Source organism: Eleutherodactylus coqui, chromosome 10 (assembly GCF_035609145.1).
Source record: "Eleutherodactylus coqui strain aEleCoq1 chromosome 10, aEleCoq1.hap1, whole genome shotgun sequence".
Classification (NCBI taxonomy): Eukaryota; Metazoa; Chordata; class Amphibia; order Anura; family Eleutherodactylidae; genus Eleutherodactylus; species Eleutherodactylus coqui.
Genome location: NC_089846.1, coordinates 14,080,077 through 14,099,346, shown reverse-complemented (window position 1 = coordinate 14,099,346; position 19,270 = coordinate 14,080,077). Strand labels below are relative to the sequence as shown.

General features: G+C 49.0%; 1 protein-coding gene across 1 annotated transcript in view; it reads right to left on the bottom strand.

Annotated features, from left to right (window-relative positions):
- The window catches only part of STOM (stomatin), a 57,159-nt gene extending 38,210 nt beyond the window's left edge, over window positions 1–18,949 (bottom strand). The window contains exon 1 of the mRNA XM_066580289.1: window positions 18,903–18,949. Within this exon, the coding sequence (XP_066436386.1) occupies window positions 18,903–18,934 (32 nt within the window). The 5' untranslated portion in view covers window positions 18,935–18,949. The remainder of the gene's footprint in view (window positions 1–18,902) is intronic.
- Between the last annotated feature and the right edge of the window lie 321 nt (window positions 18,950–19,270).

Genomic DNA, 19,270 nt, shown 5'->3' with positions numbered 1-19,270 from the left:
CATGGAGGCTCTATGACCCTGTGGGGCCACCTCTAGCTAGGATACAAAATGTGAGATGGGCGGGCATGGAGGCTCTAGTACCCTGTTGGGCCACCACTGGTTTGGATACAAGATTTGAGACAGGCAGGCATGGAAGCTCTGGTACCCTATTGAATACAAGATGGGATATGGATGGGCATGAACGCTCTAGTACCCTGTTGGTCCACCTCTAGCTCGGAGAAAAGATGTGTTATGGGCGGGCATAGAGGCTCTAGTACCCTGTTGGGCCATCTCAAGCTTGGATACAAGATGTGATATAGGCAGGCATGGAGGCTCTAGTACCCTGTTGTACCACCTCTAGCTTGGATACAAGATGTGATATGGGCAGGCATGGAGGCTCTAATACCATGTTGGATACCAGATAGCATATGGGTTGGCATGAAGGATGTAGTACCCTGTTGGGCCATCTCAAGCTTGGATACAAGATGTGATATAGGCAAGCATGGATGCTCTAGTATCCTGTTGTATCGCCTCTAGCTCGGATACAAGATGTGATGCAGGCAGGCATGGAGGCTCTGGTACCCTGTTGTACCACCTCTAGCTTGGATACAAGATGTGATAGAGGCAGGCATGGAGGCTCTAATACCGTGTTGGATACAAGATAGGATATGGGTTGGCATGGAAGCTCTAGAACTCTGTTGGGCCGCCTCTGGCTTAGATACAAGATGTGATATGGGCGGGCATGGAGGTATGCAGGTTCTGTATGGTATCCTACAGCATATCACTCTGCTGCAACTGAGTCTCTAGATCATGCAGATTCGTAGGATGTCGAAGTTGGCGTCCCAGATGGTCCCCTATATGTTCTATTGGTGATAAATCTGGTGACCAGGCAGCCCCGAAGTGTGAGAACATTGTGTGGGCTCCTGTGCCCCCCTTGTGTGTGCGGCCGGGCATTATCCTGCTGGAAGCCGCCATGAGAGGAACACATGTGGCTGCAGGATGTCCTGAACATATCGCTGAGCTGTCATTGTCCCTCGTACCACCACTAGGGGGACCGACTGTCATATGTGATGGCCCCCCAGACAATCACACCAGCAGGGGGCAGAAGACAGCCCGATTCCACTCTGTAGCGTCCAGTTTCATCATTCCTAACATCACAGCAAGCGGAGGGGACGGTGGGGGTCAGAGGCCGTACATGTAATGGGAACCACGAGACCAAATGTGCTTCAGCCAAGCACACGGACCATCCAGCTTGTTACCAGCGCACAGTCCTGCATCTCTGATGGTCTGGGGTCGCATTAGTGCCTATGGCAGAGGCAGCGCCCACATCTCAAAGGGCACTATCAATGCTGACAGTCTATAGAGGGTGTAGAACAGCATACGCTCCATCCAGACATCGTCTCTTTCAGGGAAGGTCTTGTATATTTCAGCAAGACAATGCTAAACCGCAATCTGCATCCATCACAACAGCATGGCTTCACAGGAGAAGAGAGCGGGGTGAACCGGCCGCCGGCAGCCCGGACATTGCACCAATAATAATAATAATCTTTATTTGTATAGCGCCAACATATTCCGCAGCGCTTACATAGACAGGGGGAATAAACAGGACCACAGTTACATAGTAATCAGTTGATGAAGACAGTAGGGGTGCGGGGCTCCAACGAGCTTACATACTACAGATGATAGGGTGATACAGAAGGTAAAGGGGCTGGAGATGTGCACGGTATGGCGGGGTGGAGGTGCGCGCGGTATGGCGGGGTGGAGGTGCGCGCGGTATGGCGGGGTGGAGGTGCGCGCGGTATGGCGGGGTGGAGGTGCGCGCGGTATGGCGGGGTGGAGGTGCGCGCGGTATGGCGGGGTGGAGGTGCGCGCGGTATGGCGGGGTGGAGGTGCGCGCGGTATGGCGGGGTGGAGGTGCGCGCGGTATGGCGGGGTGGAGGTGTGCGCGGTATGGCGGGGTGGAGGTGTGCGCGGTATGGCGGGGTGGAGGTGTGCACGGTATGGCGGGGTGGAGGTGTGCACGGTATGGCGGGGTGGAGGGTGAGGGATGCTATACATATAGACAATGGTCAGGCTGTATAGTGGTGGAGTTGGTATGACTGCAGTCGGTAGGTCGGGGAGCATGTTATCAGGTGGAGTACTGAGGGGCTTGGTTTAGGGGATGTAGTATGCCTCCCTGAGGAGGTGTGTTTATAGAGCGTGCCTGAAGTTTAGTGTGCCAGTGATTGCCCCAATATTTCTTGGTAGCGCGTTTCAGAGGACAGGTGCTGCTCTGGAGAAGTCTTGGAGATAGAAAACATTTGGCGCATTCTGAAATTAAAAATCCAGCAAAGCCGACCGAGGACTGCGGAGCAGCGAGAATCCTCCATCAGACACGAATAGGACAACATTCCTCTGCCAAAACTCCAGCAGTTAGTCTCCTCACTCCCCGGAAGAGATGATGTTACACAGCGGTAGACACGGGCCGGGGGCAACTTTTTTTTGAGATGTGTTGCTGCCATCAATTTTAATTTTTTTTTTAATTAAATGTAAAAATGTCTCCCCTCCCCCGCTGATAGGTTCAGTTGTGAATAAAACATGGTTAGATGAGATTTCCAAGTCATTGTAGTCTTTTTTGTTTCTTTACATTTTACACAGCTTACCAACTTTTTTGGAAGTGTGGTTGTACATTCCTTCTCTATGAGTAGTAAGGATGACGCTCAGGAAGATGGGACTTCTGGGGGGGGGGTCAGAGCAGCCATATTGGGCAGGGTAGAATATCTTACTTGGGGTAATTCCGGCATTCATCCAGCGATACAAGATTCACATGGGGGGATCTATAAGTGCGGGCCTGTCATATACAGCAGACCTGCGCCATTCTGTATGACCAGATCCACAATCTGTCCTGTGATTCCAGGACAACATCCGGTTTGGAGGTTACAGGCGACGAACAAATAAGTGCCGATAAGCAGCATGACCGTTACAGCACTGTATAATGGACGGGGTTAAGGGTCAGTGGGATCTGAAAGTAAATATTACTTTACTAAAGGAGTAGTAGATGCCTTGTCCAAACTTCCAGCAGACGTGGATGAAGAATGAACAGAAAGCCTATAAACCTGCCGGAAATAAGCCTGGCCCGTGTGTTCTGCTGTTGGTAATGTTTCTAATAATGTGTAATGTGGGAAATCTCCTGAAGGTGGCACTAGCGAGCCAGGGAAAGCAGAAAACATACAAGGAGAGGTCAAAATAGCGTCTGCGGTATACAAAAAAACGGAGGAAGTTACAGCAGAGATCCCAAATACAATGCATGTGCATGTAACGCATGACTGTGTATACGGCGTATATTTTATGTACAGCCCCGGGGCTCAGAGGGCCGAGACCAACCTGGCAATCAAAATAATCCCCGGATCATCGACCCTTCGGAGTAATTAGTGATAGAACATATAATATTGTAACACTATAGGAGGGCGCCCAGGACCCTCTCGTACTATTTTGAGTTTGCCATCACCACATCCTCAGGCAGAGTTCCACAGTCTCACTGCTCTTACAGTAGAGAACCCCCTTCTGTGTTGTGTAGAAACCTTCTTTCCTCTAGATGTTGAGAGCGCCCCCTTGTTACAGATGTCTCACAATCCTCTTCTGCTCTGCAGGATTCCCCCGTCGTTGGCCCAGGGCAGCACAGGAATTCGGGGAAATGCCGGAGGCTTCAGAGGACGATCAGTGCCCCCCTGGGGAGGTCGTGCCCCGAACACACGCCTGACAACGTGTCCGAGCATGGTAAGTGGCATCTGACAAGTGGCTCCCCATATGTAACGTGTGTGACACAGTGATGGCACTCGCATCCAGAACAGGGTCCTGGACCAATCATGACCACCGTTCGATACAGTACAGAACGGCAATCCGTGCCATCCATGATCACCAGCTGATATAGTACATTATGGTGCCCCGTAGCATCCATGATCACCAGCTGATATAGTACACTATGGGGCCCCGTGCCATCCATGATCACCAGCTGATATAGTACACTATGGTGCCCCGTGCCATCCATGATCACCAGCTGATATAGTACATTATGGTGTCCCGTATCAACCATAACCACCAGCCAATACATAACAGAATAGCGCCCCGTACCAACCTTGGCCACCAGCTGATATAATACATTATGGTGCCCCGTACCAACCATGACCACCAGCCAATACAGTACAGAACAGCGCCCTGTACCAACCATGACCACCAGCTGATATAGCACATTATGGCACCCCGTACCAACCATGACCACCAACCGATATAATACAGAACGGCACCCCGTACCAACCATGACCACCAGCTGATATAGCACATTATGGCGCCCCGTACCAACCATGACCACCAGTTGATATAGTACAGAACGGCACCCCGTACCAACCATGACCACCAGCTGATATAGTACATTATAGCGTCCCGTACCAACCATGACCACCAGTTGATATAGTACAGAACGGCACCCCAAACCAACCATGACCACCAGCTGATGCAGCACAAACTGAAACCCCATACCAACAATGGCAACCAACTAATACAGTACAGAACAGCACCGTGTCTGGCAGTTTTTAGCCTAGCGGGGTGCAAGTGCACACAACTAGCCCATGAGCAGAGGCCCCCGCTAACCGTGTAACCCAGTGCGGATGACTACATGTAGCTAAACTATGATCATTAGCTACAGCCAATGGCCGCACAAATTACTACCACAACTGTGCAGCCATATATACCATGGACCTAATTTAGCATTGTGCAGCCAGCAGCGCGGTGTATATCCACCTGTAACCTGTTTATCTATTTACCAAAAATACAGGACAAGACTTAGCCTCAGTATATACATTTAGCCATAGAACCAGTCATATATCATAAATGCAGCCCCAGAACCAAGCTGCAGTGCATAAATACAGCCCCAGAACTAAGCTCATATCATACAGTATCAGAACCAAGCTCATAATATAAATACAGCCCCAGAACTAAGCTCATGTCATATATATAGCCCCAGAACCAAGCTCATATCATACAGTATCAGAACCAAGCTCATAATATAAATGCATCACCAGAACCAACGACTACATTCCTTGTCTATCTTGTAGGTTCAGACAAGCATATTAGACACATTTTTGTGCTTCTAATACAGCCAGGTACACCGACTATGGACCAACTCACAGACATCCTACCAATACTGGTAATACAAGGCCTGATATCATATAGTGGCAGATACCAGAAGTAATTACAGTACGGTATATTTGGTGACACACGGGTGACATCCTCCCTGGAGTTGTTCTTTTTTCCCCATCTTTTCCATTTGGCCCAGAAAGCCCTAAAAATTTGCAAACGGACATCTTTGGATCCTCACTTTAACCCCTTAGTGACCACCCCATAGTGTTTTTACGTCCTGCCTTGCTGGGCTTTAATCCCCAGGGACGTAAAAACATGCTTCCTCTGGAGATTAACCCCTTGAGCGGCGGGTCTCTTACCGCCCTGTCAGACCCACCAGGGCAGGTTTTTCAAATGGGCCAATCATTTAATTTCTAGTCGCGTTCCAAGAGCCACATCTTTTTCATTTTTCCATTGACACGGCCGTATGAGGGCTTGTTTTTGGCGGGACAAGTTGTACTTTTTGATGGCATCATTTTTGGTTCTATATAATGTATTGCATAACTTTTATTAAAGAAATTCTAGGGAGATCTGGGGGAAAAAAAAGAAATTCTGCCATTTACTTTTTAAATTTCATTTTTCCGGCGTTCAGCGTGCAGAATAAATAGTGTGATAACGTTATTCTCTGAGTCACATGATTCCGGCGATACCGAGTTTATACAGTTTTTTTATGTTTTGCTATTTTTGTACATTTAAAACATTTTTTTTTTCTTAAAGGTTTGCTTTTGTGGCGCCACATTCCAAGAGCCGTATGAATTTTTTTTCTATTGTCAGAGCCCCAGAAGGCCGTGTTTATTGCGGGATGAACTCCAGTCTTCATTTATCTAATTTTTAGGAACATGTAAAATTTTGATCACTTTTTATTCCATTTTTTTCTGGTGGCAAGATTAACAAAATCTGAAATTGTGGCATGGTTTTTAAAAAATAATTAAAAAAATTTAAATCATAAAAGAAAAATACATATTTGGTATCGCCGCGTCCGTAAAAGTCCGATCTATCAATTAAGATCCCCAGCAGTCCTAAAGGTAGCAAGGCCTCCTGGTGTCCTGACTGCCACCGCGGCTGCAGTCCAAGTCAGGAAGCCACTCACAAGAGAGCAGCCACAGCGCAGCCGCCTGTGCCTTGTACCAACCATGACCTCCGGCTGATACAGTAAAGAACATAACAACCATGACTTCCAGCTCTCTACAGTAGAGAATGGCACCTTGTACTGACCATTGCAACTGACTGATACAACACAGAACAGCAATCTGTGCCGACCATGACCACCGGCTGATACAGTATAGAAAGGTGCCCCACACCAACCATGACCACCAGCTGATACAGTATAGAAAGGTGCCCCACACCAACCATGACCACCAGCTGATACAGTATAGAAAGGTGCCCCACACCAACCATGACCACCGGCTGATACAGTATGGAAAAGGTGTCCCACACCGACCATGACCACCGGCTGATACAGTATAGAAAGGTGTCCCACACCGACCATGACCACCGGCTGATACAGTATAGAAAGGTGTCCCACACCAACCATGACCACCAGCTGATACAGTATAGAGAGGTGCCCCACACCAACCATGACCACCGGCTGATACAGTATAGAGAGGTGCCCCACACCAACCATGAACACCAGCTGATACAGTATAGAAAGGTGCCCCACACCAACCATGACCACCGGCTGATACAGTATAGAAAGGTGCCCCACACCGACCATGACCACCGGCTGATACAGTATGGAAAAGGTGCCCCACACCGACCATGACCACCAGCTGATACAGTATGGAAAAGGTGTCCCACACCAACCATGAACACCAGCTGATACAGTATGGAAAAGGTGTCCCACACCGACCATGACCACTGGCTGATACAGTACAAAGTGGTGCCCATACCAACACTAACTACCTCTTGACACAATATAGAACAGCACCCCGTATCAACCATGACCACCGGCTGATACAGTATAGAAAGGTGTCCCACACCGACCATGACCACCGGCTGATACAGTATAGAAAGGTGCCCCACACCAACCATGACCACTGGCTGATACAGCATAAAATGATACCCCACATCGACAATGAAAACCAACTAATACAGCAGAGAACAGCACTCTGTGCCAACTACGACCACCAGCTGATCTAGAACAGAGTGGCGCCCTGTACCAACAATGGTAGAGTACAGAATCATGCCTGATGCTGACCATGTCTACCAGCTGATACAGTACCAAATGCTCCCCCCCCCCGTTCTGACCATGACAACTGACTGATATAGCACAGAACAGCGCCCTGTACCGACCATGACCACCAGCTGATATGACAGAGAATGGCGCGATTTATCAATCACAATCACTGGCTGATACAGCCCAGAGCAGGCAGAACTTTCCAGTCTCTGATGGGAGCGCTCACCTTCGGGATGAACACATTTTTCCACGAGGGCGCTGCCGTCTCATCCGAGGATCCTGCAATCTATTAGATGAATTAGGCTGAAGGAATCTGTGCGGGCCAATGATAAATCTTCAGGGATGCTGCAGTACACGATACGGCAGACAAGCCCTTGGGGACGGCCGGCACTCATTCTTCCTGTAGAGGCTGCCATTCACATGGAAAGCGAAAAGGAATCATCCGAGTAATTGATTTAAGTGCACAAACAATGGCGCTGTCCAAAGTGCTGTCAACCAACGCCGGCACGCACGAGAACCGCCAGATCCAGACAGCTGCTGCAGCTATTACAGGAGGAGGAACGCTGGCCGTACATGTCACACCAAGACGTGGGAGCAGCACAGCAACCTCTCCGCAGAAGCAAGGAGAATCGAGGATGAGACGAGCGCGGCGCTGGATCCGCTCTGGACAAACCGCCGCCGACAGCGAGCAGAAGAGGGACGCAACGTATTAGAAATCTGCGGAAAACTGACACCAACCAACCACAAACCACGGAAATACTAAACAGGAGGCTCTGCGGGGACAGCGCCAATGTCAGCACCTTCTCCGATCATTAACCAGATCGCAGGGTGCCGCAACACCCCATGTGGGGCGCTACGGAAATGAAGCCGTATCAGTGCAGAATGAACAGTTCTCCCGCCTTGTAACAGACGTCATGCTTCACTTTGGCGTCGTCCTCGTCGGCGCCGCGGCGTTACGTTTTTCCTGTTCTGGGAACATAAACACGAAATGTCAGACGGGGGCGGATCCATTGTTGGACCGGAACGAACGGCGCCCGACCATGATGGGATCCACCCGACAGAATAGTGCCGCATGCTACCCGACCATCCTTTTGTGGCGGAGACTCCGACGCAGATGTAAACAAAGACTTCCTCAGCACTTCTAGCTCTGCTTGCTGTCAGTGAATGTGAAGATTCTTGTCTCTCTTCAAATGCTGAAAATTAATCTCTCTACGGTTATATTCGCACGGATGAGTTTTCCGTGACTTACAGAACGGAAAAAAAAAAAAACTGATCCGAAATTCATCGGAAGTAGATATTCAAATCGTTTTCCTTTTTACTTTGGAAGAAAAGTAAACGCATGTAACCATGGCAACCATAAATTTAAAAAAGAGCCAGGACATGTTTTTTTTTTTTAACATACGCGAAAAACACACAAAATAGGTGAAACTGACTTGAAATGCAGGAAAAAATAAAGAGAAATTGCACGAAAATCGGGACCATTGTATTTATTGTACATGCGAGCGCAATACGATTTTTTGGGCAACCTATAGGAAATAATGGGCAATTCTGGAATAGAATCACCCAAAAATAGGAAAGCTGCGATTTTTCAATCTTGCGCGATCTGTGCGTCAAAAAAAAAAAAAAAAAAAAAAAGGGGAACCATAGAAGGAATGATGGGTTATTTTTCCGTGCGTGTTCTCTCCATTCCGCAATTGGATGGAACTCGTACAGGAAAACTGCTCGTGTAAATACACCCCAACAGCTGAGGGTTTGTACACTTGTGTCCAGTCTAGATCCAAAAGCCATCAGCTGCACAGGTTGCCCTTCTATCCTTATAGCCTGTTACAATGTAACAGACCCTCAGCTGTGAGACGCATTAGGTCTAGAGGAGTCTTTGACCTCTGAATGCAAATAATGAGCATTCCTATTCACTGACAGCAAGCAGAGATCTTGAAATTGGGGAGGAAGTGAAACAATAGTCTATTAGAATGTGGCAGAACTATTCATTTCCCACTGCAGGAGAGTGGAGGGTCTGGGAGACCACAGTCCCTGATTACACTGGGACCATCAGTTCTGGGAGTGGACATCGGAAGACTACTCCCATCATCCAGCGATCACACAGCTGAATCCGGGCTGACCGCCTGCTATGTGTGATGATGTACAATCAAGTCTCCTCCACCTGCACAGCTCTGTTGTATACAGAATCTCGATGGTCTTTGCGGTTCTCCCTCGCTGTCCGTCCATATTGCGGTGTTCCACGCGGATGGTAATATATGCTAATCCAAGTACACAACATGGAAAGATTGTCTAATCTAAGCGTGAAAGAAAACAACCCGTAAGGTTAGGTAATAAAATGAAGCGCTAACTGGCGCACCAGAGGCAGCGAGGCGGAAACGTGTCCGTTAGAAGACGGCGTCTGGCTACACTGACAGGCGACGGATGACGAGAATCCATGGGCCGGCGCAGAGTAACCTTTTCATCTTCTTATAGTTGTGTTCTATAGGGAGGAAGCAGGACAGACATCCTTGTGGGGGTGATGAGGTCATGAAGTTGGTAATGGGGGTCCGGCCCCTGTAATCCTGATGTGTGATGTCACTGACCACCCTTGTACAGGGGGCAGTGTCTTTATTAGCGACCCTGGTAGGATGTGTGAAGTCACTGGCAGTTCTTGCATCATGTTCGACATCGCCGGCGACCCTCGTGCGGACCGTCCACCCGCCGGCGGCCCTCGTGCGGACCGTCCACCCGCCGGCGGCCCCCCGTGCGGACCGTCCACCCGCCGGCGGCCCCCGTGCGGACCGTCATCCCGCCGGCGGCCCCCGTGCGGTCCGTCATCTCGCCGGCGGCCCCCGTGCGGTCCGTCCACCCGCCGGCGGCCCCCGTGCGGTCCGTCCACCCGCCGGCGGCCCCCGTGCGGTCCGTCCACCCGCCGGCGGCCCCCGTGCGGTCCGTCCACCCGCCGGCGGCCCTCGTGCGGTTGGTCATCTCGCTGGTGGCCCTCGTGCGGTCGGTCAACCCGCCGGCGGCCCTCGTGCGGTCGGTCATCTCGCCGGCGGCCCTTGTGCAAGGTCTGAATGCTACTTCTATAGTCTCAGTCGAGGCTTCGCCCAACCTGTGACGCGCTGCTGCTGTACGAGGCACAGCAGGGAAGGACCTGTAGACTTGTAGCTCCTGATAGATGAGGGGCGCTAGGGCATCATGGGATGTGTGGCGACCTATAAACATAGGGTGCTACAGTAAAGATGGCAACTTGGGGGTGCTGGAAACGATTCCCGTGTCTGTTACAGTCTGCTCTGGACTACTTTCGCATGTATATAAAACACGCTCGTGCTCCGCCATGTGTCCTGCGGTTGGCGCTGTCTTGTCCTGTTTTCTCTGCAGAGCATCTCATAAAAATGCAGCACAGTCACAAAAAAGGTCGAGACTTCGGAGAAGAAACTTGTAAGAAGTTCTGATCGGTGATACATAATCCGCTACGAGGAATTACTTATCGCCGGAATCCATCTTCCTTCCATCCCACCTGTCCAGCCGCTGCCCGGAGGACACGGCGTATCTGTCCGGCCGCAGCGAGTCCCGTCTCCACTTAATCCTCTAATCTCCACATGAAATAACTGAGCCGCTTCGTCCGCTCAGCTCCAGAAATCTCATCATTTCTGTCCACGTAACAGGACGCTCCGCTCCCGGGCCGATGGAATGGCGGCGCACGAGATATCTTACTGCGTACTAAGCAGATCCGACTATCAGGCGTCTAGGAAAGCTGGGTGACTCCGGTGTGATGCGTGGGTGGCAGCTTATTTGCAGGATCACCTGGTGATCTCGGGGTGGGCGCCGCCGCTCCGTGTCAGGGTAATTGGCTCCGGGCTCTCCTGAGTAATGAGGAACATTTGAGAATTGTTCCCCTGAGGCGCGGGAGCGCGGCCTCCGCCACTAACACTTCTACTGTTCACGACTTCCTCCCACGTGGAAAAAATGTTCTCCAGAGCAGAAGATCGGGGGCCGCCACGCTGCGCAGCTACTAAACCTCCCAGCGGGCACTGCCGCTCGCTCCTGGAAGGAAACTTCTCCATTCAAGGAAGCACAACGAGAACAAGACAAACAAAAGCGTGCGACGGCGCTGCCAACTGTATAGATACAAGATGGCGGCAGTTTGACACCACGGGGGCTCGCCGCAGATGAGGTTTTGTCACATTAGCTTCACATACATTCTGTTATTTTCATGATGCTTTGATCCAAAAGAAGGAAAAACAAAACTGCTGAGAAACCCCGGACCCCCATATATATATATATATATATATTAGTACTGATGTCCTCTTATAGGGTCAGGTGACTGCTGAGAGGTCCCAGACCCCCAACACCCCATATATATATATTAGTACTGATGTCATCCTATAGGGTCAGGCGACTGCTGAGAGGTCCCGGACCCCCACACCCCATATATATATATTAGTACTGATGCCCTCTTATAGAGTCAGGCGACTTCTGGAGGCCCCGGACCCCACACCCCATATATATATTAGTACTGATGTTCTCTTATAGGGTCAGGCAACTACTGAGAGGCCCCGGACCCCCACACCCCATATATATATATTAGTACTGATGCCCTCTTATAGGATCAGGTGACTGCTGAGAGGCCCCGGACCCCCACACCCCATATATATATATTAGTACTGATGCCCTCTTATAGGATCAGGTGACTACTGAGAGGCTCCAGACCCCCACACCCCATATGTATATTAGTACTGATGCCCTCTTACAGGGTCAGGCAACTACTGGAGGCCCCGGACCCCCACACCCCATATATATATTATATATATATATATATATATATATAGGGTGTGGGGGTCCGGGGCCTCCAGTAGTATATATATATATTAGTACTGATGTCCTCTTATAGGGTCAGGCGACTGCTGAGAGGCCCCGGACCCCCACACCCCATATATATATATATTAGTACTGATGCCCTCTTATAGGATCAGGTGACTACTGAGAGGCCCCCGACCCCCACACCCCATATATATATATATATATATATATATATATTAGTACTGATGTCCTCTTATAGGGTCAGGCGACTGCTGAAAGGCCCCGGACCCCCACACCCCATATATATACCCGGACCCCCACACCCCATATATATATATATTAGTACTGATGCCCTCTTATCGGATCAGGTGACTGCTGAGAGGTCCCAGACCCCCAACACCCCATATATATATATAGTACTGATGTCCTCCTATAGGGTCAGGCGACTGCTGAGAGGTCCCACACCCCCACACCCCATATATATATATTAGTACTGATGCCCTCTTATAGGGTCAGGCGACTTCTGGAGGCCCCGGACCCCACACCCCATATATATTAGTACTGATGTCCCCTTATAGGGTCAGCTGACAGGCCCCGGACCCCCACACCCCATATATATATATTAGTACTGATGTCCTCTTATAGAGTCAGGTGACTACTGAGAGGCTCCGGACCCCCACACCACATATATATATATTAGTACTGATGTCTTCTTATAGGGTCAGGTGACTGCTGAGAAACCCTGGACCTCCACACCCCATATATATATATTAGTACTGATGTCCTATTATAGGTTCAGGTGACTGCTGAGAGGCCCCGGACCCCCACACCCCATATATATATATTAGTACTGATGTCCTCTTATAGGGTCAGGAGACTACTGAGAGGCCCCGGACCCCCACACCCCATATATATATATTAGTACTGATGTCCTCTTATAGGGTCAGGAGACTACTGAGAGGCCCCGGACCCCCACACCCCATATATATATATATTAGTACTGATACCCTCTTATAGGGTCAGGTGACTGCTGAGAGGCCCCGGACCCCCACACCCCATATATATATATTAGTACTGATGTCCTCTTATAGGGTCAGGAGACTACTGAGAGGCCCCGGACCCCCACACCCATATATATATATATTAGTACTGATACCCTCTTATAGGGTCAGGTGACTGCTGAGAGGTCCCGGACCCCCACACCCATATATATATATTAGTACTGATATCCTCTGATAGGGTTGGGGTAACTTGTGAGAAGCAGAGGCCTACATGACCCCCTCAGCCCTTTTCTCCACACCGCATATGTACATATTAGTACTGATGTCCCCTGATAGGACCCGAGGGGCCCGCTGTCTTTAGAATTAGAAGCATACGTAGCCCCTAAATGGGAGACTATAATGTCATCATTATATCCAAAGATACTAAGGAAGCCAGAACTCTGCAACACTTCTCTTCCGTTACACCATGTCTTATCCTCCTATCACATCCAGAGCTGTACTCACTATTCTGCTGCTACATCACGTGCGACCCTCCACTCCCATCCAGGGCAGCTGCTACATCACGTGCGACCCTCCACTCACATCCAGAGCAGCTGCTACATCCCGTGCGACCCTCCACTCCCATTCAGAGCAGCTGCTACATCCCGTGCGACCCTCCACTCACATCCAGAGCAGCTGCTACATCCCGTGCGACCCTCCACTCACATCCAGAGCAGCTGCTATATCCCGTGCGACCCTCCACTCCCATCCAGAGCAGCTGCTACATCCCGTGCGACCCTCCACTCCCATCCAGAGCAGCTGCTACATCCCGTGCGACCCTCCACTCCCATCCAGAGCAGCTGCTACATCCCGTGCGACCCTCCACTCCCATCCAGAGCAGCTGCTACATCCCGTGCGACCCTCCACTCACATCCAGAGCAGCTGCTACATCACGTGCGACCCTCCACTCACATCCAGAGCAGCTGCTACATCACGTGCGACCCTCCACTCACATCCAGAGCAGCTGTGCGCACAATGATGAGCTCCGCCATGGAGGGAAACTGTACCTGAAGGTGGAGAAGAGCCACCGGCCTGTCACATACAAACCCTGAGTGACCCCCGCGGGCAATCCTGCGCAGGGCGGCGCGCTCCGTTCCAGAGACACGACTTTTTAAAAGTGGCGGTCTGCTGCAGAAGAAAGAAAAGTCACACATTTTTGAACAAATCCCCCACTTTGTCTACTTTGTGACGGAAACGTGCGCCAATTTGACAAATGGGAACTTTATAGGAGCGCGCTCACGCAGCGGATTTTGTCGTGAATCTGCAGCATATTTTCGGACGCGCCGCAGATTTACGCCTTTCATCCAATCGGCTGAGTTTTATGCTGTGGAAAATCTGCACCGATTCCGCTATTTGGGAGGGTACAATAAGGCTGATATCACACGGGCCGGGGGATATGGGGCTGTGAAGCTCGGCCGACATCTCACTCGCCAATGTGCGATTTCCGCACAGATGCGAGGCGTTTTTGTGTTAAAAACGGCTCCCATCACTTCAGGGAAGTAGCGATCCCCCAGGGGGGGTAAAAGCCGCATCAGAGGATCGCCAAGTGTTTCCCGTTGTTTTCAATAGGAGAACCTCACATCGCACTCGCGTGCGCCTTAGACGCTGTGCGATGTTTTTGCCGGTCCCATTGAAAACAATGGGTGAGGCGCTCCGAGGGAAGGCCCAAATATAGGACTGCCGCGACTTTTCGGGATCGCTCATGTATATGACCCGCTCTATTGAATGGGTCTCATATTCGGGCGTCTCGCATCGAACAAATTTCCCACCATTTTCTCGGCTCTGTAAACGGCCTTAATGTCGTCATCCAGCTCTCTAGAGGTCCTGCACGGCGCAGATGAGTACTCGGATGTAAGAGCATGGCGCAGTCACTACGGACGTGATCTGGCACTGAGGTGGCATCTCATTCCCGGGGGGGCACCAGCGTCACCAATATTTATCGGCAGCACAATAAGCAGAGGACGGACGCCACGATAAGAGGAAGAAACCGCTGATTACAGGCCAGAAAGTGAGAGATCCCCTCTGAGCGCACTGCGAGACCAAAACCGGAGACTAACACAGTGTCTACTGCAGACTATTACACCACTGACCTCAGTCTGCAGAACATCACTCTGTCCCCTCTACCTGCTAACTGTCATACATTCTGCAGACTATTACACCACTATCTCCTGATTGTCATCTATCCTGCAGACTATTACACCACTGACTTCAGTCTGCAGAACATCACTGGCAATCAGGAGATGGAGGGGACATCTATCCTACAGACTATTACACCACTGACCTCAGCCTGCAGAACATCACTCTGTCCCCTGTACCTGCTAACTGTCATACATTCGGCAGATTATTAGATTATTACACCACTGACTCAAGTTCTGCAGAACATCGCACTGTCCTCTCTACCTTCTGATTGTCATCTATCCTGCAGACTATTACACCACTGACCTCAGCCTGCAGAACATTAGTCTGTCCCCTCTACCTGCTAACTGTCATACATTCTGCAGATTATTATACCACTGACTCTCAAGTTCTGCAGAACATCACTCTGTCCCCTCTACTAACTGTCATACATTCTGCAGACTATTACACCACTGACCTCAGTCTGCAGAACGTCCCCTCTACCTGCCATACATTCTGCAGATTATTACACCACAGACTCAAGTTCTGCAGAACATCGCACTGTCCTCTCTACTTCCTGACAGTCATATACTCTGCAGAATATTACACCACTGATCTCTGTAGATCTGCAGAACATTCGTCTTTCCTCATTCTGCAGATTATTACACCGCTGACTATTCTAGAGATGCTCAGAGCATTGTTCTGTCCCCTCTACCTCCACATAGATACACAATCATATATTCTGCAGATTATTACACCACTGACTATTCTAGAGATCGTCAGAGCATTGTTCTGTCCCCTCTACCTCCACGTAGATACACAGTCATATATTCTGCAGATTATTACACCACTGACCATTCTAGAGATCGTCAGAGCATTGTTCTGTCCCCTCTACCTCCACATAGATACACAGTCATATATTCTGCAGATTATTACACCGCTGACTATTCTAGAGATGCTCAGAGCATTGTTCTGTCCCCTCTACCTCCACATAGATACACAATCATATATTCTGCAGATTATTACACCACTGACCATTCTAGAGATCGTCAGAGCATTGTTCTGTCCCCTCTACCTCCACATAGATACACAGTCATATATTCTGCAGATTATTACACCACTGACTATTCTAGAGATCGTCAGAGCATTGTTCTACCCTCTCCCCCTTCTACATAGGGATATATTCTGCAGGTTATCACACCACTGACCTCACTAGACATCTGCAGAACATCGCTGTTTCTACATAGCCCTCCCTAGCTTGTGCATCACACCTCCATAGATGCAGCCCCCCGAGCTCCTGGTCCGGCAGGGATGAGTGGGGGGCACACTGTAACTTTAAACGTGATGCATGGAGGGAGCAGGAGGAGAGGGGCCAGCGCTCCACATCCAGTCATCTCCCAGCAAATACAAAAGGAGAAGGGGGATCACAGGCGGCTGCAGCCCAGACACTTCCCCGTGTCCCCGCTGATCGCAGGCTGAATGCTGCTCTACCGAACCATGGAGGCTGACACTCTGTACGATGGCAACTACTTCACTGGTAGGAGACGATGTGATAGTAACACCTGGCACAGGTGATACCGTGTGACGTCAGGTGTGGATGTGTATACGGCAGGTGATACAATATGATGTCAGGTGTACATGTGTATACGACAGGTAATACAGTTATATCAGGTGTGGATGTGTATACAGCAGGTGATACCGAGTGACGTCAGGTGTAGGGATGTATACAGCAGGTGATACCGAGTGACAGCAGGTGTGGGGATGTATACAGCAGGTGATACAGTTATATCAGGTGTGGATGTGTATACAGCAGGTGATACCGTATGACGTCAAATATAGATGAGTATACAGCAGGTGATACCGTATGACGTCAAATATAGATGAGTATACAGCAGGTGAAACCGAGTGACGTCAGGTGTAGATGAGTATACGGCAGGTAATACAGTTATATCAGATGTAGATGAGTATACAGCAGGTGATACCGTGTGACGGCAGGTGTGGATGTGTTAACGGCAGGTAATACAGTTATATCAGGTGTGGATGTGTATACAACAGATGATACAATATGACGTCAGATGTAGATGAGTATACGGCAGGTGATACTGTGTAACGTCAGGTGTAAATGAGTATACAGCAGGTGATACAGTATGACGTCAGGTATAGATGTGTATACGGTAGATGATACAGTGTGACGTCAGATGTAGATGTGTATACAGCAGGTAATACAGTTATATCAGGTATGGAGGAGTATACGGCAGATGATACAATATGACGTCAGATGTAGAAGAGTATACGGCAGGTGATACAATATGACGTCAGATGTAGATGTGTATACGGCAGGTGATACAATATGATGTCAGGTGTAGATGTGTATACGGCAGGTGATACAATATGATGTCAGGTGTAGATGTGTATACAGCAGGTGATACAGTTATATCAGGTATGGAGAAGTATACGGCAGGTGATACAATATGACGTCAGATGTAGATGTGTATACAGCAGGTGATACAGTTATATCAGGTATGGAGGAGTATACGGCAGGTGATACAATATGACGTCAGATGTAGATGTGTATACAGCAGGTGATACAGTTATGTCAGGTATGGAGGAGTATACGGCAGATGATACAATGTGACGTCAGGTGTAGATGTGTATACGGCCGCCCGGCGGGGGGAGGTGAGGCATGTGGACATACCTCTGGTATAATCTGTTGGGGTTCTCTGGTATAATCTGTTGGGGTTCACTTACATTTAGGACATACATATCGCCACATGCAGTCATTTCCTTAGTGCAGCGCCGACGTCACGCTGAACGCAGATTTACTACGGTTTTTGCACATCACGATTCCTGCGACAATTTCGTAATGTCATAAAAAAGGCTTTTGTGGTTTTCCGGCTGCATCATGTGACTGGTTTACATAAAGTGCGTCATATTCCACCGTGTCCGTGCTAGCGAATGTGCCGCAACATGTTATAAGAAAGGTTACGTGATCGCTACGTAAGACAAAGCAGGAAAAGAATAACGCTTCAAATCCCCCCATAGTGTATTATTATTATTACTACAGCAGCTGCATGTTATGACATCACTACATTATTATATGACATCACTACATTATATCAGCTCCAAGCTATGACATCACTACATCATTATATGACATCACTACATTATATCAGCTCCAAGCTATGACATCACATCATTATATGACATCACTACATTATATCAGCTCCAAGCTATGACATCACTACATTATATGACACCACTACATTATAACAGCTCCAAGCTATGACATCGCTACATCATTATATGACATCACTACATTATATCAGCTCCATGTTATGACATCACTACATCCTTATATGACATCACTACATTATATCAGCTCCAAGCTATGACATCACTACATCATTATATGACATCACTACATTATATCAGCTTCATGCTATGACATCACTACATTATTATATGACATCAGTACATTATGTCAGCTCCAAGCTATGACATCACTACATCATTATATGACATCACTACATTATGTCAGCTCCAAGCTATGATGTCACTGGTTTGTGACAACATTCTCTTAGGGCAGCTCTGAGCAGATGTAGATCCCGTTATATGTGTATATTGCACAGAGGTGGTATATCGGTGTTACTGACCTGACGACAGCTCGCCCGCCTGTCCTCCTCATCCTCGCATCGTGTCCCCGTCACATTGCGAGTCCCAAGGACTCTAGAAAGAAAAAACAAACTAATGTCCCGATGAGGTCCCACAGACAACGTAGAACATTATCACTTCACCCATCATGTCTGCACTGTGAAGATGCTTCATATGAAAACAAAATAGTGACTGCAGATCTGGGTGTGACTAGAGTATGGCATAACGTAAGAGCAAAATTGTTACTGGACTATAAGACATGATATAACAGCAGAATAGTAACTGCAGCTCTGGATGTGACTGGAGGATAAGAGAGGATATAACAGAAGAATAGTAACTGCAGCTCTGGGTGTGACTGGAGTATAATACA